The 26,679-nt window shown below is 44.2% G+C and overlaps 2 protein-coding genes across 9 annotated transcripts; one reads left to right on the top strand and one right to left on the bottom strand.

The window, feature by feature from the left end:
- Positions 1–225: 225 nt before the first annotated feature.
- LOC105022547 (methyl-CpG-binding domain protein 5) lies at positions 226–20,448 on the bottom strand. Of its 5 annotated transcripts, none has more exons than XM_020042293.3 (10): positions 20,336–20,448; positions 17,875–18,385; positions 17,501–17,603; positions 16,882–17,062; positions 14,272–16,725; positions 10,203–10,483; positions 6,920–8,254; positions 6,358–6,431; positions 5,308–5,386; positions 226–3,150 (listed from the first exon to the last, which is right to left on the bottom strand). In XM_020042293.3, the coding sequence occupies exons 2-10, from the start codon at positions 18,006–18,008 to the stop codon at positions 3,079–3,081; spliced, it is 4,713 nt and encodes a 1,570-aa protein (XP_019897852.2). In that variant the 5' UTR covers positions 18,009–18,385; positions 20,336–20,448; the 3' UTR covers positions 226–3,078. The 5 variants fall into 5 exon arrangements, with proteins under 5 accessions (XP_019897852.2, XP_010889370.2, XP_010889371.2 ...); XM_010891068.4 differs by lacking the exon at positions 20,336–20,448 and adding an exon at positions 19,969–20,329; XM_010891069.4 differs by lacking the exon at positions 20,336–20,448 and adding an exon at positions 19,969–20,329 and having other exon boundaries at positions 5,308–5,383.
- On the top strand, positions 18,988–26,279 carry orc4 (origin recognition complex, subunit 4). Of its 4 annotated transcripts, none has more exons than XM_010891074.5 (14): positions 18,988–19,080; positions 22,330–22,398; positions 22,581–22,657; positions 22,980–23,070; positions 23,680–23,755; positions 23,846–23,931; positions 24,048–24,096; positions 24,168–24,319; positions 24,439–24,612; positions 24,840–24,926; positions 25,024–25,132; positions 25,306–25,401; positions 25,484–25,551; positions 25,912–26,279. In XM_010891074.5, the coding sequence occupies exons 1-14, from the start codon at positions 19,003–19,005 to the stop codon at positions 26,092–26,094; spliced, it is 1,395 nt and encodes a 464-aa protein (XP_010889376.2). In that variant the 5' UTR covers positions 18,988–19,002; the 3' UTR covers positions 26,095–26,279. The 4 variants fall into 4 exon arrangements, with proteins under 4 accessions (XP_010889376.2, XP_010889374.1, XP_010889373.1 ...); XM_010891072.5 differs by lacking the exon at positions 18,988–19,080 and adding an exon at positions 22,061–22,150; XM_010891071.5 differs by lacking the exon at positions 18,988–19,080 and adding an exon at positions 22,064–22,110.
- The last annotated feature ends 400 nt before the right edge of the window (positions 26,280–26,679 follow it).

Raw genomic sequence — 26,679 nt, 5'->3', positions numbered from 1 at the left:
AATAGCAGACCGATCTATGTGTAAAATCTTTGAGTTTAAATTCAAATGTTTGGAGAACAGAGCAAAATAATTATTTTCACTGCCCCCATACTTACTGAGGGCACTGTATTTCAATGCCATAAATAGCACATGATAATTGTGGACAAACTTTGAACCAGTATCTTGTACTTAAGTAAAAACCTGGACATAACTGGTGTAATAAAAGTGCACATAACTGCCAAATAATTCAAGTATGAGTGACCAGTTTTTAATATCTTAAACATCTGTGCAACATTGTTCAAATGTTACATCACTGCATTAACTGTAATGTTCACAATATTTACAAAATAAAAACTTCTGCATACATGAAATCATAAACAATTCCAAACAATGAGAAATTATGGACTTCAAACACTATTTTTTCCTAGCACCCACATCAATGCAACAAATGAAATCAAGTGCACAAGATACTTTCCAAAGTAGTCGACCTTTGTAAAGTACACTGTATATTAGTGAGAAAATATATAGTTAGTTACATGTTGAAAAACCAACACTGACAACAACAAAATGTTGATAATAAACAAATACGATTCGAAGAGCAAGCAGGGTTAACAAGAACATAACACACACATTAAGAAAAAACACACACAGAGAAAAAAAAAAAAGAACGGCACTGACCGTTTGAAAACAGAATGCATTGACTGATCAGCGATAACGGAAAGTAAAAGCGAAAGATCCATCATCGGGACTGAAAGAGACCGACTTGGTCTCCATGTCATTGCACAAGGGCAGAATTAACTTTACCAAAAGAGCTTGTGTCCATAATTTGCTGACATACATTTTGAAAAAGCTTAATTAAAAGCAAGGAAATTCTTTAAAGTGTAATACCTCTTGCTACGGTTGGGAATTACAGCTGAACGTTCGACATGTTTTGCAACAAAATGACATTTTTTAACAATATAAAGTAAATTTACTGATTTGTGATGTAACTTGTTTGTATTGCACATAAAACTGTAGTGAATGGAATACTTTTTTTCCCCCCATGGGGCCACAGTCGGCATCATAATCTCAACAATGCAAATATAGTGAAGCAACTAACTCATTCACATTCAATTCAATGTAACAAACCCTGTCAAAGCAAAGTCAAGCCTGAAGGGCCGAATTATGACATATTCCTTCCCCAACTAAGATATGATACTGCACATTGACTGTAAACAATATTTATGACTATTTCTTGAACTATTAACTCATTAACTGCCCTTATTGTGACTCCTAACTTACAAGTTTACTCAGAAATTTAAAAGAAGGTGTACATCAATGGTGAAGCCTTTTTTCAAGACATGCAGTTGTTAATAAATAGTATGGTCCTAGTGAAGCAGATGATATGGGGATATGCAACAGTAATTCAGGACATGGCGAGGCAAAACACAAGAAATAGCTAGAATAACTGAAATACACCAGCATAGTACACCAGTCTGTGTGCTGTGTACCAAAATGTAGAGGTTTTAAAAATGAAACGAGAAAATGGGTTCATGTATAAACGAAATAGTGTAAAAGGAACATACATTAAAACACATAATAAGGCTGTGAGTTTTTAACTCGTGGTAGTATTATTGCCATCTAGCATATTGTAAAGCTTAAAATAAATATGAAATACTGTACATAAATAATTTATAACAAACAAAACATAAGGCCCCTAATTGTAAGAGTAACTCTTCCACCGTTAAACTTTAGGCAGTTAGTGTTATTTTTACAATCCACGCATAGGTCATAATAATATATTGTCTTTTTGCTTTGAGGTCGGTGACTATCTAAAGCTATAGTATCTGTGTGACATAAATGACAACACTATTTAAAAAACATTAGTAAAAAAGAAATTGTAAAAAGAAAACGGCATTGGACTTAAATAACGTAACATAGCCTATGATTTTGTTTGGTTGAGATCAGAACTAGAATGACATTCTAATCATATATTCCTATGATTCAGATGTATATTAAAAGCACAGAAAGCCTTTCAGCTGGTAAAGTTAATCCTGTTTTAGACAGATCGATGAATGAACACATTGGTGTTGAAGTGGGCTATTTCAATGGGGTTATATAGTCATGCCTGTTTCTCCTGGGCCTGAATTCTCCAAGGCTGCATTACACAGGTAGCCTAATGGTGGGATTTACTCCTCTAATTTGTCTAATTAGTCTATTGACCAACCACATCAGGTATTTTCACACCTGATATTTTTGGACCAGACGGGCTTGGTCGAAAGACTAATTAGTGGGGAAAAAAAATATATTGGGTTGTCAGTGTAAACATAGCCAATGTGCCTTTCAGTGCTAATCTTGGATCAGGTTCCCCCTGTCAAATTATTCTTACTCGTTATGATCTGAAAGAAAAAAAACAATCCAAGATCAACTGATCCGAGATTAGCAGTGCTAGCCTAACATGCTTGGTAAATATGGGCCATGTTGTTGAACACATTTAACAGAAGGTCTATAACATCACCATATAAAAGCTTTAGGCTGTAACTGTTCTTCATTTATCCTATGCATACAGTAATTATGACTGTGTATGTATTGAATAACAACCAAGACATTGGTACACTTCTGCTTGTTTTGTACAATAAAAGATACAATGTGCATTATTAAGTACGCTTGTAATGACCATTATTGTACAATATTTACATAAGTTTCTTAATATTCATCATGAAATTTTTCCATACTACCTATATACAAATTGAAAATGTATCAGAAATATTTGGACTGTCTATTTTCTTTAAATGTAGTTTTTTTTTTCTGTTGTTTTTACATTTTTTTCTTTTAAATATGTTACTCTAGAAAAAAAAAATAGTTATCAGCGAGCAGTAGACAAATTGCAACTGTCATTTTTTTACAGTTTGAATTCAAAACCTTAATATTTTTGATTGGCTTTTCCAGCACCTTTAAAAATGTCAGTTAGGGAGGTCATGGGACGATAATGTACCACTACTGTCCATATTGTAGCACCTGGTTGAAGTTCAAAGGTTGCAGCGAGGCCGTCTGAACCGTTCCAAGGCTGGGTACTGAGTAGGTACTGGACTGTTTCTAGGTGACCAAACACATTCAATGTTATCTGGAGATCTTTCTCCTCTTGGGCTTCGGCAGCTTCACCTGTCTGTCCCTCGAAGGGATCTGATGAACCTGAGGGCAAAGACCACGTCGCTGTCACACCATCTTTCACAAAAGCTCATGCAACTAGCTGTGTTGAAATGGGGTCAAAACCATTTCAGTAAGTAAACAAAGTGAATATTTCAAGTAGTAAGCCATAGATAACATGATAGTGCCAAACATGCTTATGTTACAGTGGCTCCATAAGTTCAGACATAACACCACCTAAGCCATCATCCTCATTGTACAAAGCTCTCACCATGTTCCCACATTTCCTGAAAGTGTGTGACGGCGGATTTAGACAGAGTTAAAGGGGAAGGGAGATGCATTAAGAGCCCAGTGATTTCCTTTCAAATGGAAATGTGGCACTGGTTGTTGGGTTGTTCATGTGATCCTGTTACTGGTGATCCGTGGTGCTGTGCAGAGGCTGTGACTGGTGTGCGTTTGTGATCCGTGGTGCTGTGCAGAGGCTGTGACTGGTGTGCATTTGTGATCCGTGGTGCTGTGCTGAGGCTGTGACTGGTGTGCATTTGTGATCCGTGGTGCTGTGCAGAGGCTGTGACGGGTGTGCGTTTGTGATCCGTGGTGCTGTGCTGAGGCTGTGACTGGTGTGCGTTTGTGATCCGTGGAGCTGTGCTGAGGCTGTGACGGGTGTGCGTTTGTGATCCGTGGTGCTGTGCTGAGGCTGTGACGGGTGTGCGTTTGTGATCCGTGGTGCCGTGTCTCCCGGGATGACAGGGATGGCACTTTGATCCAGTCACTCGAGCGGCAGCACTGCTAAACTAAGCTTGTGGGACAGTGTTGAGAGGGAGGAGGGGCAGAACAAGATGAGAAGTAGAGGGACAGAGACAGAACAGAGAGGAGGAAGGCAGACAGGACAGGAGAGGCAGGGAGAGCTAAGCTGGAGAGGATCAGAGGGAGGAGGGGTACAGTGTCGTTTGTGAAATATTCAGATGCCTTCACTTTCTCCACATTTTGTTGTGTTAGATTTAAAGACTGCGTCGTCATTTTTGGGTAGTATAATACGTAGTTTATATGGGCGTAATTTAAGTAGAATCTCTATCATACTTCAGCTTTGATGACATGGAGCACAAATGGGCACAGACATGACAGAGCACTGCATTTTTGGGCCCCTTTGAGACTCAAAAGCACCAGTGCTACAACTCGTTACGGCTTCTTTAATTTAAAATGTAAGCTTTTTTGCCATGTCTCTGCACGCAATACCCCATAATATCCAAGCAAAAATACTTCTGTTGAAATGAGTCATATTATTGAAAGTGATAAACTGAAACATTACACAAACCTAAGTATTCACACCCATTACTATGACACTCCAAATGAATCTCAAAGGCACCCTGTTTCTTTTCATCATCCTTGAGATGCCTCCAGAACTTCACTAGGGTCAATATGATTTAGAAAGGCAAATACCTGTCTATATAAAGTCCCATATGTCAGAGCAATAACTAAGCCAAGAACTTCTAGGCAAACTCCTTGGACCTGAGAGACTTGTGTGGAGGCATTGACTAGGGTGTGTTTATGAAAATAATTACTAAAGCTCTCAGGAGCACAGTGGGTTCCATCATTGGGAAATGGAAGACATTTGGAACCACCAAGTGATGGCAATCAGAACAAGGAATATCTCTGCAGAGATGGAAGAACCTGCTTGAAGGACAACTATCTCTGCAGCACTCCATCAATCAGGCCTACCACAGTGGTAGAGCTGGTAGAGGACAAGTCTGTAAATGTCTAAGTGGCCCAGCCAAAGACGGCACCTGAACCCCACTGAACATCTGAAGATCCGTTCCCAGACGTTCCCCATCCAATCTGACAGAGCTTGAGAGGATCTGGAAGGAGGAACGGTAGACTATGCCCAAACCCAGGTATGCAAAGCTGGTAGAGGCATACCCAAGAAGACATGAAGCTGTGATCACGGCCAAAGACACTTCTACAACATATGCTTGTGTGAGATATTTCAGTTTGTTATCCTCAATAAATTGTCACAAATTCCCAGAAAAAAGTTTTCGCTTTATCCCTTTGGGGTATTGTTAATAAATGTAATCAATTATTAATCAAGTCTATAACACAACAAAATGTGAAGAAAAGGAAGGGTTGAAAGAAACATTTTCCAACGGCGCTGCATTTGTGGGAGAAGATGATTCTATTTCTAAAAGGGCAGACATGGATACTCACAGTTCCTGACATCTTGTCCAGCTCGCTCATGGCCTCGTGTATAGCAGCTTCTAAATGATTATTCAGTTTCCCAGCTCTGCTGGAGAAATGACATCAGAAAACGTTTGCCATAAACATCAACAGGACTATTGCCTTTGTACCTTTGACAGTATCCATAATGACTTGGCCACAAACCTATCAACAATGGAAACACAAGGCAGCAAAGACAATGTGCTGTAGGCAGTGAGAAATCAGGTGATACAGTTACATCCAATTTAAGTGTGAGAAGAGATCCACATGTATATGGACTGTGTGTGGGTGGGTGTGTGTGTTCGTGTTCACAGGTGCAGTAGAAGAGTGTCGCCATGGATTAATGACACGCCAACCAGCGCGGCAACACTCACACGGGCGACATCCCAAATGGCACCATTTGGATTAGGGCCCAATGTAGTGCCCTAAATGAGGAATACGGGGGCCATTTTGGACATTACATGATATGAACATTATGATATGGCTAGACACTAGAACAGACACTGAGCGGGAAAGTTGCTTGTGGTCACTATCATCACATGTCACAGCCAGCCACACTGGAACATGGAACCAGACCAGCTCTGGAAAATTCCGTAATTCAGTTCATCTGACTGACTTAATTCTGATGTACATAATCAAAGTAGCATATTCATGGATTACACCTCTGTCACTTGGTCACTTAATTGCCATGGTAACTAACATTTTGTATACGGCGTACTCATTGATGACAAGATGAACTCGGGCTAATGACTTTAAATCGGGGGAAATTCCCTTTTTCGTTTAAATGATAATATAAGGGCTTGGAAAGACAACAACACAGCTAAAGCGGATTAGGATTTAGTTGAACACAACGTTGCCATCATCATTTGATATTATGAAATATACTTTGACACATGGCAATGTGTAGAATAGCCAGCAATGCTAACGTTAGCTAGCTAAAAGTCAGTGGACTCCCCTTAATATTAACTAGCTAGTTAATATTATACTCTATCTCATTCAATCCATGAATACAGTACACCTTCCAACATAAACGGAACGTACTTCCTGTTCCGCTTCGTAGCTCTGTCGAGGGCTTCCAGGTCATGTGTTAGTGTTTTCAACGTCTCTGGCTCCACCTGAGTTAATAAGAAACATTATTACAGAAAATGACTCGTTCGCTAGCAAGACAAAATGTGATTAAAAAGGACCTAACTTGATTCACATGGACCAAAACAGGGTTTAAAAGGACCAAATTGAAAAAGACCAACTGTAATATATAAAAAAATATCAAATTGTTTTCTATGGACCAAATAGAATGATTAGGACAAAATGGGATTACAAAGAACTGAACAGGATTAAATGGACCAAATGGGATTAAAAAAGACCAAATGGAAAAGGTTTGAATGGGATAAATAGGACCAAAAGTGGGGTTAAATATAGTACCAAATAGAAACGGGCCAAATGGCATAAAAAAAACATACCAAATGGGATAAAAAAAATTGACCAAATTGGTTTAATGAACAAAATGGCCCAACCTGTCCTATCAAGACCAGTCTGACCTTTCCAATCTCTGATGCCAGGGATTCTCTACAGTTCTATTGCATATGAGCGGGGGTCCTGATACCTTGCCCTGCTCTCTGAGCTGCACGCCCGCGCCGCGACGGTTCAGCACCGCCTCCTCTCCCGCCAGCTTGCCAGGCCATGACGGGAACCCTTTAAAGCCCTGGCCCCAGACCAGGTCCCCCATGTTGAACGTCCTGGGTCTGTAGTGGAGCATCTCCGACGAGGGGCTGTCCGGGTGCCGTAGGTCCTCCTCGCTGCTCAGGGACTTGGTGTCGGAGGGGCTGGGGGCGGAGCCGCCGTTAAAGTGACCGTTGTAGTGGCCCACGTACTCTCTGGCCAACGAACCCTCCAGGCTGGTGGAGGAGCTAGGAGACTGGTCATCCCCGGTCAGGTCCCCCTGTCTGGGAGGGCCGAGGGGGTCCCCATATCCGCGGAGAGAGAACTGGACCTGGGGCAGGCTCCCGCCATTCATGTGGGCGCATCGCTCCACAGTTTGCTCCAGCCGGTCCTTGTAGTTGACGACGTTCGCGGACGTCCGATTGCAGGTGCTGCCGAAGCGGCTGAAGCCCTCCTCCAGATAGGCCTGTTCCGTGGCGACGGCCAGGGCATGGTGGTGGTGACCTTCACGCGGGGCACCGTCGGTCGGACAGGGGGGAGCGGGGGCTAGGCTCCCCGGCCTCTCCATGCATGGACTGGACCTCACATGCGTGGAGCACTCCAGGAACTCCTCCCCAGCCCACACAGGGTGGCCCCCATCCGGACCAGCGGGCTGTCCTGTCACCTCCGCCTCCCACTGGACCCTGGGGACACCATGGCCCGGGGACCGGTAGTAGTCTTGGTGAGGGGCCTCGGCCAGGGCTCCCTGGACCTCTGGGATACTAACATTTCCCTTACCCTGCCCAGAGTTTTTCCGGGGACGTCCAGCTCTGGCCTGCCTAGGTCTGGACTGTTGGCTCAGGGTCTGCTCCCCTTCCTGGTGCGCCCCCCTGTGGCCGCTATGGGTGACTGCAGCCTGGCTGTGCTGAAGGTTGTGGTTGACGCTGACTGGTTCCCCTATGGAGTTGGTGAAGGCACTCATTGCGCTGAGAGCGGGCACCGGGCTGGACTGGGTCGTGCCACTCACTGTGGTGGTGATGACCACGTGCATGCCTTTACTGGCAGCGTCCACCACCGCTCTGTAGATGGCGTCTATGGACTCCACCTCTACGCCAGGTAGCCTATCAGGTACATGCATCCCAGGGGTTAGCCCAGCCCCTTGCGTCTGCTGCATCTCCCGTTGGCTGTCTCCAAACTGGGAGTGAGAGAGCATTCCCTGGGACTCAGGAAGAGACATCATCCCAGACTGAGAGCTCATCTTCAAGCGGGGTACTGAAATATTGGTGTCTGGCAAACACCCCTGGAATCAGACGAGAACCAAAATGGACAGAGAGTGAAAACAACAAGTTGCATTACCCATCCAAACATGTCAGGGATATTAAATCATGAACAACGACTGCAATGTTGCAGAGGACATCATGTTACAGAATGTTCAGATGTATCAAAGGTAGATATAATTCCCGCCCCCATGTTTGCTCAGTTGGTAGAGCATAACACCTCCAATGGCAGGAGGACAAAAACATGTACAGGTGCTGGTCATAAAATTTGAATATCATCAAAAAGTTTAGTAATTTCAGTAATTCCATTCAAAAAATTTTACTTGTATATTATATTCATGCATTACACACAGACTGATATATTTCAAATGTTTATTTCATTTAATTGTGATGATTATAACTGACAACTAATGAAAATCCCAAAATCAGTATCTCTGAAAATTAGAATACTTAAGACCAATACAAAAAAAAGATTTTTCGAAATGTTGGCCAACTGAAAAGTATGAACATGAAAAGTATGAGCATGTACAGCACTCAATACTTAGTTGGGGCTCCTTTTGCCTGAATTACTGCAGCAATGCAGCATGGCATGGAGTCAATTAGTCTGTGGCACTGCTCAGATGTTATGAGAGCCCAGGTTGCTCTGATAGTGGCCTTCAGCTCTTCTGCATTGTTGGGTCTGGAGTATTGCATCTTCCTCTTCACAATACCCCATAGATCTTCTATAGGGTTAAGGTCAGGCGAGTTTGCTGGGATACCATGGTCCTTAAACCAGGTACTGGTAGCTTTGGCACCGTGTGCAGGTGCCAAGTCCTGTTGGAAAATAAAATCTGCATCTCCATAAAGTTGGTCAGCAGCAGGAAGCATGAAGTGCTCTAAAACTTCCTGGTAGACGGCTGCGTTGACATTGGACCTCAGAAAACACAGTGGACCAACACCAGCAGATGACATGGCACCCCAAACCATCACTGACTGTGGAAACCTTTACACTGGACTTCAAGCAACCTGGATTTTGTACCTCTTCTCTCTTCCTCCAGACTCTGGGACCTTGATTTCCAAAGGAAATGCAAAATTTACTTTCATCAGAGAACATAACTCAGCAGCAGTCCAGTCCTTTTTGTCTTTAGCCCAGGCGAGACGCTTCTGACGCTGTGTCTTGTTCAACAGTGGCTTAACACAAGGAATGCGACAGCTGAAACCCATGTCTTGCGCATGTCTGAGCGTGGTGGTTCTTGAATCACGGACTCCAGCTGCAGTCCACTCTTTGTGAATCTCCCCCACATTTTTGAAAGAGTTTTGTTTCACAATCCTCTCCAGGGTGCGGTTATCCCTATTGCTTGTTCACTTATTTCTACGACATCTTCTCCTTCCCTTCGCCTCTCTATTAATGTGCTTGGACACAGAGCTCTGTGAACAGCCAGCCTCTTTAGCTATGACCTTTTGTGTCTTGCCTTCCTTGTGCAAGGTGTCAATGGTCATCTTTTGGACATCTGTCAAGTCAGCAGTCTTCCCCATGATTGTGTTGCCTACAGAACTAGACTGAGAGACCATTTAAAGGCATTTGCAGGTGTTTTGGATTAATTAGCTGATTACAGTGGCACCAGGTGTCTTCAATATTGAACCTTTTCACAATATTCAAATTTTCTGAGATACTGAATTTGGGGTTTTCATTAGTTGTCAGTTATAATCATCAAAATTAAAAGAAATAAACACTTGAAATATAGCAGTCTTTGTGGAATGAATGTATAAATTATACAAGTTTCACTTTTTGAATGGAATTACAAAACTAAATCAACATTTTGATGATAATCAAATTTTATGACCAGCACCTGTATATATATGGACTCACATCTGTAGGCCCTTCTTGATTAGCGTACGCTGAAAGACTTCAGTGAAAATGCCTATCAGAACCAAACCGGACAACTGCCAGCTCGATTAACGGAATTTAGCTCAGCAACTTTGAGGCCTAACCTGGAAGTTCTGGAACAGACCGGCCATAGGGTTGGAGCTGGAGGAGTTGTCTGGGAAGGAGTTCTCAGGGAAGCCCGGCTGCTGTGAGGAACCCTGGTACCCAGGCCCAGGGAGGCCTTGCATGACCTGCTGCATGCCCTGGTGGAGCTGCTGCTGGGCATGATGATGCTGAAACACCTGGGTACCTCCACCAGCGCCTGAGCTGCTGTTGTCGATGATGTGGGGCTGGAGACTAACCATGCTGCCCATACTGCAGTTCACTGCGGTCGATGAGTCTCCTGCTGGGGTGGAAGAAGAACAACGCACATTCATTTTCAAAACTCAGAAATGTGGCTTAACTGCATAGAGGGAAGAAGAACAAGTGGCATAGATTAAGTTCTACTTGGAAAAGTATGTCAGGATACTTACAGGCAAAAATAAGAATTCCAGTATCTATGTAATCTGCAAACGGACCGGAAACATACATGATTTTAGGACCTCTGGGAGGTCCCACAGTTGCTGAGGAATAACTCCTAAGAAAAACTACATCATTAAGACGAGGGAACGATCGAAGCAAATCCTGAATAAGGTTCTTCAAATGCAACAACCAGGGGCAGGATAAAACAACATTTCCTGAGGCATTGAAAATACCCCGGAGCATACCCTACGTACATTTTCAAGAACAGGCCTTCAAAAACCGAGTACCTGGACGGGAAGGTCACAAGTCAGGAGGCTACCAAGAGCCCTTTGGCAACTGTAAAGGAGTCAGACTTCCAGGGATGAGACTTCCAGTGTGCATACGGAAACAATAACAACCTGCTGAAATCTGCAAGAGATTTGGGAGATGATTCATCTTCTAACAGGGATAGGCAACTTGGGTGGTGGTGGGGGCCACAGAATTTATGTAATGGTCACCTGAGGGCCGTAGATAAACTCGGAATACACACATGTCTATGTTTGTATGTAATTATTAACTATTTGAACACTATATGTTTTTCGGCTGTTTTCACCATGATATTTTGGCTTGTACGGAGACTCCTGCAATAGGTATCATCAAGTGTTTTATGACTCAAACATCAGCACACTCTCAGCTACACTCTCAGAAAGTCATCACAACAGCTTTCTGAGACTCTGAAATTACTGTTTTATATGTAAACAGGCAAAAAAAAAATTGAAGTCTATTTCATGTTTTGGTTCCAACAAATTTAAGGTCAACATGATACATATATTTTTGTGTATATTTCTCCTTTCTAAATTAATCTGAGGGCCACACAAAGAGGGGGTGGGGGCCGCCAGTTGCCCATGCCTGTTCTAGAAGGACAATGACCCTCAACATACTGCTGAAGACACACTGGAGTGGGTTAAAAACAAAAAGGTCAATGTCCTGGAGTGGGAGAGTCAAAGCCCACAAATCAATCCCATTGAGATTATGTGGAAAGAGTTGTAAAACCAAGAAAACTGCTGTTCAACAAAGGTTCCCTTCCAACTTGACAGTGCTTGAACAATTTTGCCAAGAAGAATGGGAAAAAATTGCAGTGCCCAAATGTGCGAAGCTGATAGAAAACTGTAATTGCAGCCAATGGTGCCTCTACCAAATACAGTGTTGATCAGGGGCAAAAACTCCTAATAAAAATCAAATTTGATTTCACAATGGTAAATTAATAAAATACAGAAAGACGAATACTACTAAGAGCTCCCAACCGGAGACCGGGGTTTAATCCCAGCATTCTCCCTTTTCTCAAACCTGCCTGTGCAGCCCTCTGTTTCCTACTGTCAGGATGAAGGGAAAATGCTGCTGATTTGTTGACATCTCTCTGGACATTCAATGCTTCCACACAGAAAAACTGTGGGAGAAAGAGGGCCGAAATAGGTCAGTATGAATTAGAAATCTCGGCTGTTTTATTAATCAAAAACAGAGTTGTTTAAAATGTTAGGGTGTTGTAAAAACAGGAAGCCTAGTTCAGTGAAGCGATTAGAAGGAATGATTGTTGTTGACCTGGCTGGATTCGATCCACAGTGTCCTATGTGACTGACTGTCTTTAACCACCACGCTATTTAAACAGAGGGTGTTGTTGCATGTTATACGTGTGTAGAGATGTGGTGTCTGTTTACCGGCATTGTCAAACCAATTAGTTCAAACTCCCATGGTTCTCGAAACAAGTTCCCTACATTACCTATTAACATCATAACCAAAAACAGCAACACTAAGATTAAAAGCATTAAATGAGAACGATATTACAGTAGATGGCAAGCTAACAGCTGTACAGTACCTATATTGAAAACAATGACTCCAATCACTCCATTGGCTGGTTTGTTGCTTTAGAAAACAGTGACAGCATGTGAACTACACTATGTAAATCAAAACGGTTCTTGTAGGTGCAGTTCATCCATCGCAATATAACAGTGAACAGGTTTACAATAATGTAGCTACTGAAGCGTGTAGCCAACAAAGTTTTAGCCTATCCTGAACAAATTCTAACGCCTACTTTTTTTGGCGCGTGGCGAGGATCGAACCGCGGTCGACTGCATCTCAGTCTCTATCCACAACGCTATTTAACAATGGGTGGGTAGTCAGTCAGTCAGGGACCCAGTAAGAGGTATTCGCTCTTCTTGGCCGGCTCCGCTTACACAGTCCGGCAAAGATCGACCAAACCATGCGGTCACCATGTGAAACCCAGTAGATGTAACAATCTAGCTAGCTTGATAATTTAGTGTAAATTAAAAATGTCAAATTTTTGTCTATATGTTAATTAAAAATGATGACATCATTCTTTAAAGTAGTAATGTAAAATACAGATATTAAGATATATAAGATATTAAACAGGGCAAACGTAGCAGTAACTCTTTTCTGGATGATTGTTAACGTTTGGAGGCAACCAATGACTGGGGTGCCCTTACTTCTCACAACCCCCTCCCATTTACTCACACTAGCCTCCCCCCTTTCACTCACACTAGCCTCTAACTAGCCCCATCCCTCCCCTCGGTAGCATTGCTCCCCAAAGCATCTCCTTCCCTGTTTTCCCTGTCTTCCCCACCTCCTCCTCCTCACAGCCAGTGCGGCCACTCCTCTATGGTAGTTGCCGTGAATGTTGCTAGGGCAACGGCATGATGATTTGTGGTGCTGTCCAAGCCGTGTGGCTGGTTTACGAAAAGGCTGCAGTCAGGATGAGGCTGGGGACTGAGGAAGGGGAGGGACGTGATTTAATGGCCTAGTCGGGGGATGGGGATGCGGTCAGAGGCAGAGCTTGATGTCTGGATGGTGGTGGCTATGGAGGGGGCGCGGGGCTATGGAGGGGGCGCGGGGCTAGGGAGGGGGCGCGGGGCTAGGGAGGGGGCGCGGGGCTAGGGAGGGGGCGCGGGGCTACACGAGGTAAGACAGGTGCCAGAAGTAACCACCGTATAAGCTAGCAACACAGAAAGACATAACTACAGCCTTGTCTGCCTAAACCAAATAAAAGGGAATATTAAGTGACAGTCAGTGGGAAAGGATTATCCCCTACGCACCCTCTCAACATGGTACCATCATCCTGCCACATTTCCGTGTGGTTTTGACAATAGATCATTTTGGGCTGGGGGTTCGATTTCCCTGGGGGCCACCCGTAAGACAAATGTATGCCTGGGAGTTACATCGGGATTAAAGCATCTGCTAAACAGCATAGTGACTATAATGCTATGCTGTTACGCAAGCTTAGACCCCACACACACACAGGTCTAATGAAGGAATAAAACCAGGCACCCATTCAGATCCCAGCGTTACTATAGCTACCACCGCCAGCACCTACTGGCTCTTTAGTATCTACCCTGGACTTTTCTTCTTTTTCCTTAAAGAAATCCTGTTTTCACGTCATTCTGCCACTGAGCTCAAAATCGAACTTGCTGCTCGAATGCTTATAAAAAAAAACAAGGAGCAGGTTCAACGATAAAACAAATATGAGAAACAGCCTCTCCATCTACTCTCTCCACTGGAGTTTATGACTGTCGTTTAACTCAAAGGCCATCTAAACAAACTTACCGACATTGCAGGATAACTGAACCGAGCGTGTGTGTGCGTGTGTGTGTGTGTGTTGTTCTGTGTGTAGCGGTGTCTCACCAGGCTCAGAGGCAGCTTGGCCACAGCTCCCGTCGTTGTTGCTGAGTGTCATGGCTGACATGTTAGTCCTGCCCAGCGTTGCATGAAGGTGGTTGTGCTGCTGGTGATGTTGACTGGGGTGAGGCGGGTGGGACAGAGGTGGGGGGAGCGCCCCGGGGTGGTGGCTCAGAGGCATATTCCCCAGGCCGGGACCCACTTGTCCACCGGGCCCCAGCGGGCCACAGGCCCCCAATGAATTTGCCTGGATGTGGTTCATCAAACCCGGGAACTGAGGTGCGTGCGGACGAGGGGCTCCGTGACCTCCAGCATCCATACCCTGGCATCGCATTCCCTGACCCTCCACCTGACTCAGCATCCTCTGCTGGGCGAGCATGTTTTGCTGTGACGCTCCCCCGTCACCATAGTGCATGTGACCCGGACCGACTGGGCCGGCGGGCAGGGCGTGCCTGTTCTGGTTGCTCATGGACTGAAGAAGCTGGGCCATAGAGGTGTTGGGCGTGAGGCCACCGAGCCGAGCCACTTTCCTCAGCTGCTCCGCGGAGCTCGGCGGTGGAAGCCTGGGAACCGGGCCTCCCGCGTTAGAGGGCTTGCTGAGCATGTTGAACACCATGCCGTCGTGGTGGATGAGGACGCTGCTGTTGAGCGGGGCCGGGGCCGTTGGCTGCTTGCGCTTGCGGACGACTGGCTCCCCGCGGTCCCTCTGCTGGGCCATGAGCTTGTCTCGGAGGGCCGCCCGGCCGCTCTGCCCCCCCACCGAGGCCTCCGTCGCCGTGGGCATCAGCATGGCTGAGTTAGGCGGCAGCATGGGGTTTAAAGTGCCGCTGCCGGGCCTGTCCGCAGCGCCCCTGGTGCCGCCGACGCCACCGAGGGGACCTGCTGGAAGCCCGCCTCCAACTCCTCCCCCGGCGTTACTATCCATCGCACAGCCTCTACCGGCGGGGTCACCGCTGTCGCCGCCATGTTTGTTTTGATTCGCTAGCTGTGCTTTGGCCGCTGCCGACAGGAGGGTGCTGGCAGGGAAGGAAGCAGCATTCTGCTGGTCCAGTATCTGGTTCAGGGGCATACCCAGGAGCCCTGGGTGCTGGGCCTTCTGGTTCGGGGCTGGGGGGGGAGCGCTGACGGAGGAGCCAGAGGAGGTGGCAGACGGGTACACGCCGGGGCTGTTGTGCTGCGTGCTGATGGCGTTCTGGTTACCGATGCCCACCAACAGCTGACTGGGTAGATCCTTGTACTGGTGGAGTGTGTGCGAGTCCGGCTTGGCAGAAGACGGGCTGGATGGCATGTTGGAGGGCATAGCGGGACGTGGGGAGCCCATGGAGGACAGGGGAGAGCGAGGAGGAGCTTTCATCCCACCGCACAGACCTTGACTAGGCCCTGAGGGCATGGCAAAACTCCCGTGGTCTGAGGAGGTGGAGGAGGTGCGCGAGCGCTGTGGGGAAGCCTCCACCCTGCTGCTTAAGACAGGGCCTGCCATGTGGACCGGGGAGGTGACAGGAGAGGGAGGCATGGAGGAGGCTACGGAGGTCTGCTGAGTCCTCTGCACGTGGCCGTGGCCCACTAGGCCCGATTTGACAGTTGGGAGGGGGAGGTTGCTTGGCAACGGAACAATGGCAGGAGGAGGGTGGTTGTTAACGGTTACATTCATCATTGGTACCTGAGAGGAGTGGATACTAGGTTGGAAGTTCTGGCCGACACTGACGCTAGGCTTGCTGGGGATGGGGTCTAGGATTCCTAAAGGGTCCTTTTCTGAGGTCATCTGCTTTTTCTGGATGGCACAGGAGGGAGGTAGGGCTGGAGGGGGGCCAGGGTGAGGCGCGCCAGGCTGCGTTTTGGGGTTGAACGGTGCTCGTATTGGAATATCCATACCGGGCTGCCCAGGGAAGTTACACATGGGCTTCTTCATCATTACGACTGGGCTTTTGGCAGTGGCAGTAGGGGAAAGGGGTGTGCTAGTCCTTCCTACCATAGCACAGGGCAACTGAGCACCAGCGGGAGAGCCGTGCCCGTGATGGAGCATCCCGGGTGGGGAGAGAGGGGTCCGGTTGCCACCGTGGATCGGGCTAGAGCTGCTGGCTCCAGGGAAGCCACAGGGATTGCTCCTAAACCCATCTGGGCTCCCCAGGGGGTCAGTCCGGGGGCTGGGTGAGAGGGGTGATCCATCCCCAGGTCCGTAGATCTGGGAGCTGGGACTCAGCATGACGCCGTAGCCAGAGCGATATGGAGACCGGGGCCCGGGCTCCCCACTCAGCCTGTGAGGTCTCTGGGCGTATCCATGGTATAGCTCCTGGGCCGGTCCTCCCTGGTCCTGGGGATAACGCCGCGGACCCACCATCATCATCATCTTGAAAGGGATCTTGCAGTCTGGAGCCACTGAGCCGGGCAGCAGAGACTCCTGGGATTTATTCCTTATTGCTCGTTGGTTTGTGGAATGTGACGAGAGCACAGCAGTTGAACCTGGCAGTAGGGGGTGGGAAAGGGTTTAGTGCCTCTGTAACAGCCAACGCAATGTTTTCTCAAACCCTTTTCTAGTCACTTCAGTGAAACAGGATGGAACATTCCAGATGTTAATCATGAGCAATAATAGCTGTGAAAAAACATTTAGATACACACTTGTACCTCCAGCAGAGCTGCTGAGAGTTAGCGCAGGATGGGGAAGCTCCAAACTCCTGTGTAGAGTTGCCACAGCCAGAAGCTTTCTCTTGTGGATACACAGCTTGGTGACGTTTTCATCTGCACGCACATCCTCTGCAGTCCTCTGTTTGACAGCGGCCCCCGGATCAAAGTTAAACACCTGATTAAAGGAGAACCGGGAAGAAAGACGTGTTACCGGTCGTTCTTGGTGAAAGGAGGGGATTTCATGCGCAACCAAATCCCAAACAGGACAAAGTGATACTTGTCCAGTCTTGCCATATCCTCTTCCTAGTCTCCCATTCATTTTAAACAACACATTACATTTGCATAACCAAACATATTGTCTTTGACCTTGCATTTCCACACAATGTCTTGCCTGTCTGGGTTTCATTATTACACATAACACAAAAAAAACGAATTCATTAATGAGGATGTGGAAAGGACAAGCACCATGTAATACCTGTGTAACAATCTCTGTTCTTTGGTTCATGCAGGACTCATCGTGTTCCTCGCTGCGTTTCTTTGCCAGCTTCGCATTTAGGGTCAACTGAGGTTAGCTACAGCTAAGACAGAAGGGTGGTCAAAGAGTGGAACTTGCCTTTGGGAGAATGAGAGGGCACTCCAGGCCACACTTGCATGTCCCGTCCGTGAGCAGGTAGCGTTTCACCTGATCCAGGCAGGAGAGCAGCAACCCGCTGGGACTAATAAACAAAGGAGAACATTTAATTAAGAAGATAAAGAAACAATTTATTGCCCAATGTACACTGCTAGCCAAAGAAAATATATCAGAAGAGACTTCTTCAAAATGGCCTCTCCATTGAAAGACTTAGTTTAGAGACATGACACTCGCCACGAATAATGTAACAGCTTACAAAACACTATAATATGCACTCGTATCGTGTAGGTTTACAATCAAACAGAAGTACATTATTGTGGCATCGTAACAAAACACAGCACTGTGATTGGTCCTACCTGATGTAGAAGACTCCATTTTTAGGATCTACCTTCCGCTGCCAGCCAATAGGGACCTGGACAGTGGTGGTATGCTCCGCCCCCACCCCCTCCACTGCCACACCCCCTCCCTCACAGTCCTTTCCTCCGTTCATTCTTCTGGTTGGCTTAGCACACAACACCCTCAGAGGCTATCACACATCAACAAGAGACTTCAGAGTGCATGGCATTGTTGTCTTCCAATAAAGAGCACTACAACTTCACCATCAAAGTTGGATGCTTGAAGTAGCCTATTGGCTGGGGTCCGATGACTGAAGTAGCCTAACGGCTGGGATGTGAGGCGATCCTAACCTTTGAGATCCTTCATGGTTTTACTACTGAACACCAACAACATTTCCATAATAATGGTCTCTGTCATTCAGAGCCATAGACACTGAATCAGAGGGGCTCCTGGGAAACATAGATGGCTCACGTAGACAAGCACACTAGGTTTTCCTTCTGGGGCAGGTCATTGGCGGAGTTCCCATGGCATCTGAACAGGAGAAATAACAAAGACAAAGGATGTTAGAAAACTGACGATTCAGAGAACCGTGACATCATGAAAGCGGACAAACGGAAGATCATCCCTGTGAAGCCCAATGCAAGTCCAGCCTTTACACAAAACTACTTGCCACAACAAAGTGAAAGATTCATTACACAATGTCTACAATCCGGGGGAGGGAATGACGCAGGACAGGCGCTACACGGACGTGTGTGAGTTTTTTTCTAAAGACCCAGGATCATGCTGTTGTTGAGAGGCTTGCACTGGCCTTGACCGTCAGGGGCTCAGGGCTGCCCCTGTCACAGGCTACTTATCCATTGTGCTGAATCATTACTGTCCTAGTGTAGGGATGGAGGGGGAGCGCAAAAGAGTACATAAGCACCGGTTTTATTTGGAGTCAAGGAATGGTCAGATTGCAGCAGGAGAATATGTATTGAACTATATGATCTAGCTAATATGTGTGTTTGCTAAGATAGTTGATTATGTAACACTGTCACAGAATGTCTCATCTGCTTAACGGAAATTGTCATGCCAAAAACCACTGAATCAGAATCCTGAGGAGTAACCGGACTAATGCATCTTTGATAAATCTCCTGTGAGAGGATTTGATGAAAGATCCACTGGCAGTACCTTTGGAGTTTTATAGGGCTTACACATCAGAAAGCACATATTTTGGTTACAGTAAAGTAAGTACATATTTGTCAGGCACAGTACGGCTCTATGTGAGTCAAGTGGCGCATTTACCAACATGTTTTCGGGTTGACAGCAGGTAGCTAGCTGGCTAACTCAAAGTGACAACCACATGCAGTAAGGGAAAAAACAGACTGACATCTATAAAGCTGCAAAACTAGTCCAATTGTCATGTGATGGCAAGCTCCTGTACTGCACCAACGAAGCCTGAAATGCCAAATGGCTTTTTGAAATTACTCCGACTAATGCACCACAAAATAGCTACTATTGTAGTACTAATTTGGTATTTTGAAGAATATAATACTAAATGTGCAGATAACTAGTGAACTGAGGTATTACCAGAACTAACCAGATAATGTTACATAGCTTTGAGGGCATGCAATATTCTATCTATTTATAGATGAGGAAGATAAGTTAACTGGCTAATACTTGCTAACTAGTTAGCTACTAGGCTAGTCTGTCAGCTGATAACGTAACTTGGCCTAGCTAGTTAGCTAACGATAGTTAGCATACAAAGATTCAAAATATTTGTTAGCAAACTAGTTTTGTTAGATGGGTGGTACAGTTATCTAGTTTAATTTTACTTACAAAAAGTTACCCAACGCTTCAGTCTAACATTAACCAAAGTCAACAATAAACGGTTGTTACCGAAGAAAAACAACTAATCTAAGATTACACTATTAGCGGGCCCTATTTAGCCCCGACATTGACTAACTACAGTTAGCTAGACGAAGGTAGCCAAACAACATTCTTTTTTTCGATGGCAAGCTAGGAAGCTAGCAAGGCTAACTACCGTAATGCTAACGCTAGCAAGTAGCTAAGACTCACCACAATGAATTGGAAATAAACATTACCGTGTAATAAACCCCAAAACATCAACATACCTTTAACAATATTCAACATTACGAAACGATTATATCCAGAATCCAAATGCCGAAGTTTTTTATCATAACTGGAAAGGGTTGAGCGTATTTCCTATGTCCTATGTATGTGTAACGTCTCTAGCTAGGGCCGAGGCAGAGACACACAGCCAGGCCAGCAGGGATAGGAGAGCTGAGCAGTGCAGATGGTTGCGTTTATGAGATAGCGAGACAGGAGCTTTTCAGATTCCAATCATAAACCTCCAAAATCGTTTTCTCCATATTTTCAATCATCAGATGGTTTCTCGATAGTCCATGGTTGCTAAAATACTAGGTTTAAACTCCATCCAATTCACTTCTGGCCCTTTAAAAATAAAAATAAAAAGCCTACCCATCAAATGCCTCGGCTGGTTCTCCCTGGACTTGGGATAAAGATGGAGTGTTTGACTGCGCCTGCGCCGCATAGAGCTGAAAGGAGAGAGCCAGACAGCACAGAACAACGGCTCAGCGAGGCAGATGTGTCGCTCTGACAGGACAAAAGCAAAGAGCAAAATCAAGATTCCCATAATTTTACCAAGTTCTGTAACCTAAAATATCCGTAAGTGGATATCAATTATATTCTGCCATTCATGTTCATGGTCATTGGTTTATAAAACAAACACTAAACCGAGTATAGCCGAGTTTGGACTTATATTGTATGCTGCACGTGCATATGGGTAAGCTGGCCTGAATTAACACAACAAACGGGTCTCCAAGACTGAGAACATAACTGGACTCCTGGCTACCCAGAAGTCTGGAATCTGGAAGTTGTACATCATGTGAAATTACATCTCTTCCATCATGAAAATACTACATTGACAGTGTTAGAGGAATCCCATATAGGTGGAAATAGCCTTGTATCTTGTCTTACATCTTCCCTATGGAAAAAAATATTAATTACATTAATAATTTGTCCGGTTATGGATTTATGAGTGCATCAACAGTACCACTTAGTCTATTTGGTCCTGTATGGCTTTGTCATTTAAGTGTGACTCTTGCTTATCCCTGCATTGTGGGTTTGCACGTTACTCTGGGCCACCCACAAAATTGTATGCACCCATGACTATACAACGCTTTGGACAAAGCCATCTGCTAAATGGTTCAATATGGGCCTAGGTTTTTAATTAGCCTGCTTTATTTTTCATATTTGGCTGATCACTCCTAATCATCGGGGGGATCAACTATTAAAGTTTGAATTCCCAACCAGTTTGAAATGGATAATCATTGTTAAACATTACTGTACCTTATAACAGTTAGTAGCGCTACCATCCTTAGCCTCTCATGTTTTAAAAAAGATCAATAAAACAAAATGACAAGGTCCATGCAAAGAGTTATTTCCGAGATGTTGCCCTTTTTCCAACTAAGAAAAAAACATTGCTGTATAGTGCAGTGATGTTTTGGAAGTCCTTTGAAACAAGTAACAACTTTCTTAACATCCCTCATATTGGATGCACTGATACATAGACATTGTATCCAGGTACTGACACTAGTCTTATGATCTCCACCCAGCACGGAAAGAGGACTTGTCAACCATAGAACCTGGCTCTAGTTTCTCCTACAGTGCTGAAACATCTGCTTTGCTTGCTCTTTCAGACTGAAGAGTTTTAAACTGTATAACAGATCTGTATAATCACTTTGTGAATTGCAAATGTAAAAAGGGCTTCATAAATACATTTGATTGATTAACTGATCATATCCCAGAAGTTTATGACATATCCACAAGTTCATATGATATCTGATATATGATATATCTGATATATGTCCTTTTAGGACTTCATTGACAAACAAAAAAAGAACCCTTTAGCTTTTAATGTTAATTATATGCAGTCATGCAGAGCAAAACATTATTCAAGTGTGTTACTGGAGGAGCGCTGGCCAGCTTCCTACGAGGTCCAATAACTACTTTACTTCAGTTAAAAAAAAATAAGAACTGTATGTATTCCGTAGGGATATAATGAATATAAACGAAGTGGAATTAATTAATTAATTAGAAAACACGTTCAGGCTATCTACAGTACAAAAACGCCCAGAATTTTTAGTCATGATCGTCAACCAACAGATAACCCGGAAGTGAATCTGGAAATTTGCATAAAGATTCTAATTTCGCGCGAAGACCGCTGTCACTGAGTGAGAAGTGAATAATTATTCTCAAAACTCAACTAAACTTGTAAATATCACGCAGTTATATGTAAAATCCAGAACCTTCATTTACAAGTCGAGTCAGTAGTTCGTTAATAGTATAACGTATAAATAGCTTTGTGTGCATTGTATGTCATTGCTTTCTAGTTACAGCTAGCTGGTCAGTTAGCTTTTGCTAAGTCAGTGTGTCCCGTGTTTTGTCTCCAGACCGCTCGCACCATGAGTAAACGAAAAGTAAAAGAAACACACATGACCGTTGGCGAATGTATTTCTCAGGTTGGTATTCATTTGTGTTTACTGAATGTTTATCTAACATTACTTTTAGGCAACATTCAAGATCTGATCGAAATCCTTTACTGCGGTAACATTATACATTACATATTCAACATGTACAGTGTAATGTCTGGTGGACAACCTGACTTTCAAAGAGTACACCTTTTACTATAACTGTTTTGTAGGTTCAGACGATATTGAGGCAGAGATTTTGTCACCAGAGGCTCCCGGAAAAGCCAATGGGGATTGAATCACAACACAAGTATGTATACACGTCATATGCCTTTGTGTTTAAGATGTCATAGACAACATCCACATCTAATATCTTTTGTCGGTTGGGTGCCTACTGAAATTTGTTCATTTTGATTGTGGGCCATCATTCTGCAACATATACCAGAATTAATTCAAGGGCAGTTTTTGGCTTCATTTGTCTAAGAAGCATCACCTGCACCTGTCCCCATCTGTTGCCTCTGTGCCTTTGTCATATTGTGTTACAAAGTGGCAGGCGGCCACTGGCCAGGTTGTATACTGAGCTGCATATAGTGGAGGCATTGTGGGTAATAGTCCTTGTGTCAATGTTCCAGACACCTGTTGGAGCTGCTGAGGAGGACAGCTGTTCATGGAGAGAGTAACTCTGTACTCATTGTGGGACCCAGGGGGTCTGGGAAAACAATGGTATGGTAATGCTATTATGGTAGTTAGGTTCTGAATGCCTGAGAACAACTATGTTCCCTGCCTCCCCACCTTTCTGCTGTTTGCGAAATGTTTTGTAAAAGAACAAACCGATGAGGAACCACCCTGATTTTCTCCCAATTGTATCTCGGTCTCCCTTGCAGAAGTGCTTAGCTCAAGTTAAAAATGTACCATTAATGAGAATAAATATATTTATTTTGTATGGTACTGTTCAAATAGTATCAATTATTTTACTGTCCATCCATAACTAGTTTTGACACGATCACAATAATAATTATTTTTGCTAGGTGGCAGTACCTGGACAGAAAAAACAGAAATACCTTTCTTTCATTGCTTATTCTCCATTTATGTTTTTAGCCAATTCCTTTTCAGGACTTATTTCCATGACTCATAACATCTTGAGACATTGAATTGGAAATCCATACAGCATTGTGAGAATTGCAATGCGTATAACAACGTCACCTAAGGATGGCACTAATATGGCGTTGTGTGGTCCTTGGCAGATCCTAGCCCTACTTTACCAGCCAGTGGGCTACACTGAAGTCAACCATTGTATTTGAAATCAACTGATGACAGACTTCCGCTTTTCAGCTTCTGAAGTGTGTCTTGAGGGATTTACTGGAAGTGAAGGATGTCAACAAGAATGTGTTACAGGTCCACCTGAATGGTAAGAAATATGTACTTCTGTCCCCTGTACAGTAGGATTTCTTCACTGCTCATCTGGCCTACTTCTCTAATAGAAAGTCTATATCTACAGGGCTTCTACAGACTGATGACAGAATAGCCCTTAAAGAAATCACCCGCCAGCTCAATCTTGAGAATGTAGTAGGGGACAAGGTGTTTGTAAGTATTGCAGGCAGCCTCTTGTCTACTGGCATGTGAATGTCCAATTGCACAGCGTCAGAACCGTTGTCTTTCTGCCAGTAAATGACCTTTATTTTGTCTCATTGTTATTTCAGGGTAGTTTTGCTGAAAACCTGGCCTTCCTTCTTGAGGCATTGAAGAAAGGTGATGGTTTAATCACAGCGCCTCTCATTTGAGAAGGACAGTGCATCTATACCTGTTCTTTTCTGTTTCAGGTGATCGCAGCAGCAGTCGGCCTGTCCTCTTTATTCTGGATGAGTTTGACCTGTTTGCCCACCATAAGAACCAAACTCTGCTTTACAACCTCCTCGACGTCTCCCAGTCTGCTCAAGCTCCGGTCGCTGTGATCGGCCTCACCTGCAGACTGGTACGTTGTCTTCAACCTCAGTTTGAGTCTTGTTCTTTCTAGAGTTTACGGTAATTAATGAATTTATTTTGATGTCAAGTGGCTCGATGTTAATCAAATTCTATTATACTTGTTTTTAGGATGTTTTGGAGCTGTTGGAGAAGAGGGTCAAGTCCAGGTTCTCTCACAGACAGATCCACCTGCTCAGCTCACTGAGCTTCAGGCAGTATCTGGACAATGTCATCTTACAGCTCAGCCTGCCTCCGGACTTTGCCGATGCCAAGTTCTTTGAGGAGTGGAATGACAGCATTAAGGTGTTCATAACAGAAAACGGATTTATAATGGTTTATAATAGTTTAATAGTCAATTTTATTTTAAAAAGTTGTTAAGTATCTTGCTCAAGGGCCAAATGACAGATGTTCTACCTTCGGCCCAAAGATTTGAGCCAGGAACCCCACTAGGGTATCGGCAGAGGATGAGATCTTTTTACGCAGATGACTGTGCAGGTTCCAGATTTTTGTCATCTCTTTATCTCTTTCAGAGACTATGCAAAGACAAATCGGTGGTCGATGTCTTAGAAAAACATTATAACTCGAGCAAAGACTTCCGATCCTTGCACCTGTTGTTGGTCAGTAGTATTCTGATTGTAGAATGTATCTGAAGTTTTACAGCAAAATAGAGGGGGAAAGAAATGAAGAAATGATTCTGTGCGGCCCTGTTTTCAGATGTTGGTTTTGAGCCAAGTAAGCGTATGTAAACCTTCCATCAAACCCACTGACCTTCTGGAAGCCAGCAGAGTCTGTGTGGCGGATTCCAAAGCAAACATACTTCATGGTGATTATAAAGCTATTAATGGGTTCGCTAAGAAATAGTTTTGGGATCATGAACCACACCTTTGGCAGTTCTGGAATTGACCTGTGTAGCAAAGTAGACAGGTCATTCAGAGGAATTTTTTAAAAATATTTTACAACATAACTCTAGTTACAATTTGTGTTCTTTCATTCCAGGTCTGTCTGTTCTTGAATTGTGCTTGATAATTGCGATGAAACACTTGAGTGACATCTATGAAGGAGAACCGTTTAACTTCCAAATGGTTCACAATGGTAAGGAGAGTGGTCCTTTGATTTTTGGGTATGATGCGTGGAGTCACAATATTTGATTCATATGCACGTCTGTTCTTTTCAGAGTTTAAAAAGTTCCTCCAGAGGAAATCTCAGTCCATCTATAACTTTGACAAGCCGGTCGTCATGAAGGTGGGTCTGGGTGACATCATTGCCTATGCTGGAAGAATTAATTTGGAGCTGTTGGTTGCCCACGATAAAGAGTACTCCTTGAGTCCGTGGTTACTGAACATTTTTTATTCTGTTCTGCATATAATGATGGTTATTGTTTCTATTTAACGGTACTTACAAATGCTGTGTTCAAAATCTCTCTCTTTTGGTCATCTGACTCCAATGCATTCAAGACTGCAGGAAAAAAAAACTACTAGAAATGTTTTAAAATGGGTCATCAACCTTGTAATTCCAAGTCTAATTTACTGACTCAAAAATCCTAAACTTCATTACCCTGTTGTTGAGTTCTAGTCCATAAGGTTATTGCTTTCTCTTTTCTAGGCATTTGAACACCTTCAGCAGTTGGAGTTAATTAAATCTGTTGACGGTTCAACAGGGAAGATCCATAAGGAGTACCAGTTGATGAAACTCATGCTAGACCACAACCAGATAATGGAGGCACTGCAGAAATACCCCCAGTGCCCCACAGATGTCAAACAATGGGCCTTGTCTGCATTTGGTTGACTGTAATACGTTTGCAGTATGGATCCAGAACTGGTTGCTTTGGACAACCAGTAAAAGACGAGAGACCTTGAATTAAGCCATCAGTGACTGAACTCATCTCAGTGCTTCTCCCATGTCTATATTTCCAATGGGTGTAAATAGAAAGATTTGGCGTTACTTAATAAAGACAAGCAATGTTTTTTTCATGCTTATGGTACTGATTAATTCATCAGAGGAATCATTAATCGATAAATGCTGCCATCTACAGTAGAGGTTTGAGCTACAACTGACATTACAAAATAAAAATTCAGATGGCTGGAATAATGACAGATCAGTGAGCAGTCACTATACTTTATTTCGGGGGGGAATAGCATACAATTTCTCTGTACAATATTTAACATCCGCTTCAAAACAGGCATCTGAAAGTCTTTGAAATAACTTGCAAAGCATAAACATTATTGGCAAGTCCACCTGGAAAGAAAGTCATAGTCAGAGGTGGACTCTGAGCCCAGAACAACCTTTGTCAAGAGCGCTGGGGCTTGTTTTAAGAGGAAATGTATTACACAAAACGACTCCACTGGCCACGCATCACAGACAACATTCTTG

Source organism: Esox lucius, chromosome 22 (genome assembly GCF_011004845.1).
Source record: "Esox lucius isolate fEsoLuc1 chromosome 22, fEsoLuc1.pri, whole genome shotgun sequence".
In the NCBI taxonomy this organism is placed as follows: domain Eukaryota; kingdom Metazoa; phylum Chordata; class Actinopteri; order Esociformes; family Esocidae; genus Esox; species Esox lucius.
The sequence above is the reverse complement of the archived record's forward strand: the minus strand, read 5'-3'. Positions and strand labels throughout refer to the sequence as shown.

What these genes read in the sequence shown, in the direction of transcription:
- LOC105022547 (XM_020042293.3), bottom strand. Translation starts at nt 18,008, where the DNA reads ATGAACGGAGGAAAGGACTGTGAGGGAGGGGGTGTGGCAGTGGAGGGG. An exon ending in GCCCTCTCATTCTCCCAAAG is followed by an intron (nt 17,063 to 17,500) that starts GCAAGTTCCACT and finishes TCCTTTAATCAG; the next exon opens with GTGTTTAACTTTGATCCGGG. An exon ending in TGGACAAGATGTCAGGAACT is followed by an intron (nt 3,151 to 5,307) that starts GTGAGTATCCAT and finishes CTTTGCCCTCAG; the next exon opens with GTTCATCAGATCCCTTCGAG.
- orc4 (XM_010891074.5), top strand. Translation starts at nt 19,003, where the DNA reads ATGAAAGATCCACTGGCAGTACCTTTGGAGTTTTATAGGGCTTACACA. An exon ending in CATATTTTGGTTACAGTAAA is followed by an intron (nt 19,081 to 22,329) that starts GTAAGTACATAT and finishes TTTTGTCTCCAG; the next exon opens with ACCGCTCGCACCATGAGTAA. An exon ending in GGGGGTCTGGGAAAACAATG is followed by an intron (nt 23,071 to 23,679) that starts GTATGGTAATGC and finishes TCCGCTTTTCAG; the next exon opens with CTTCTGAAGTGTGTCTTGAG.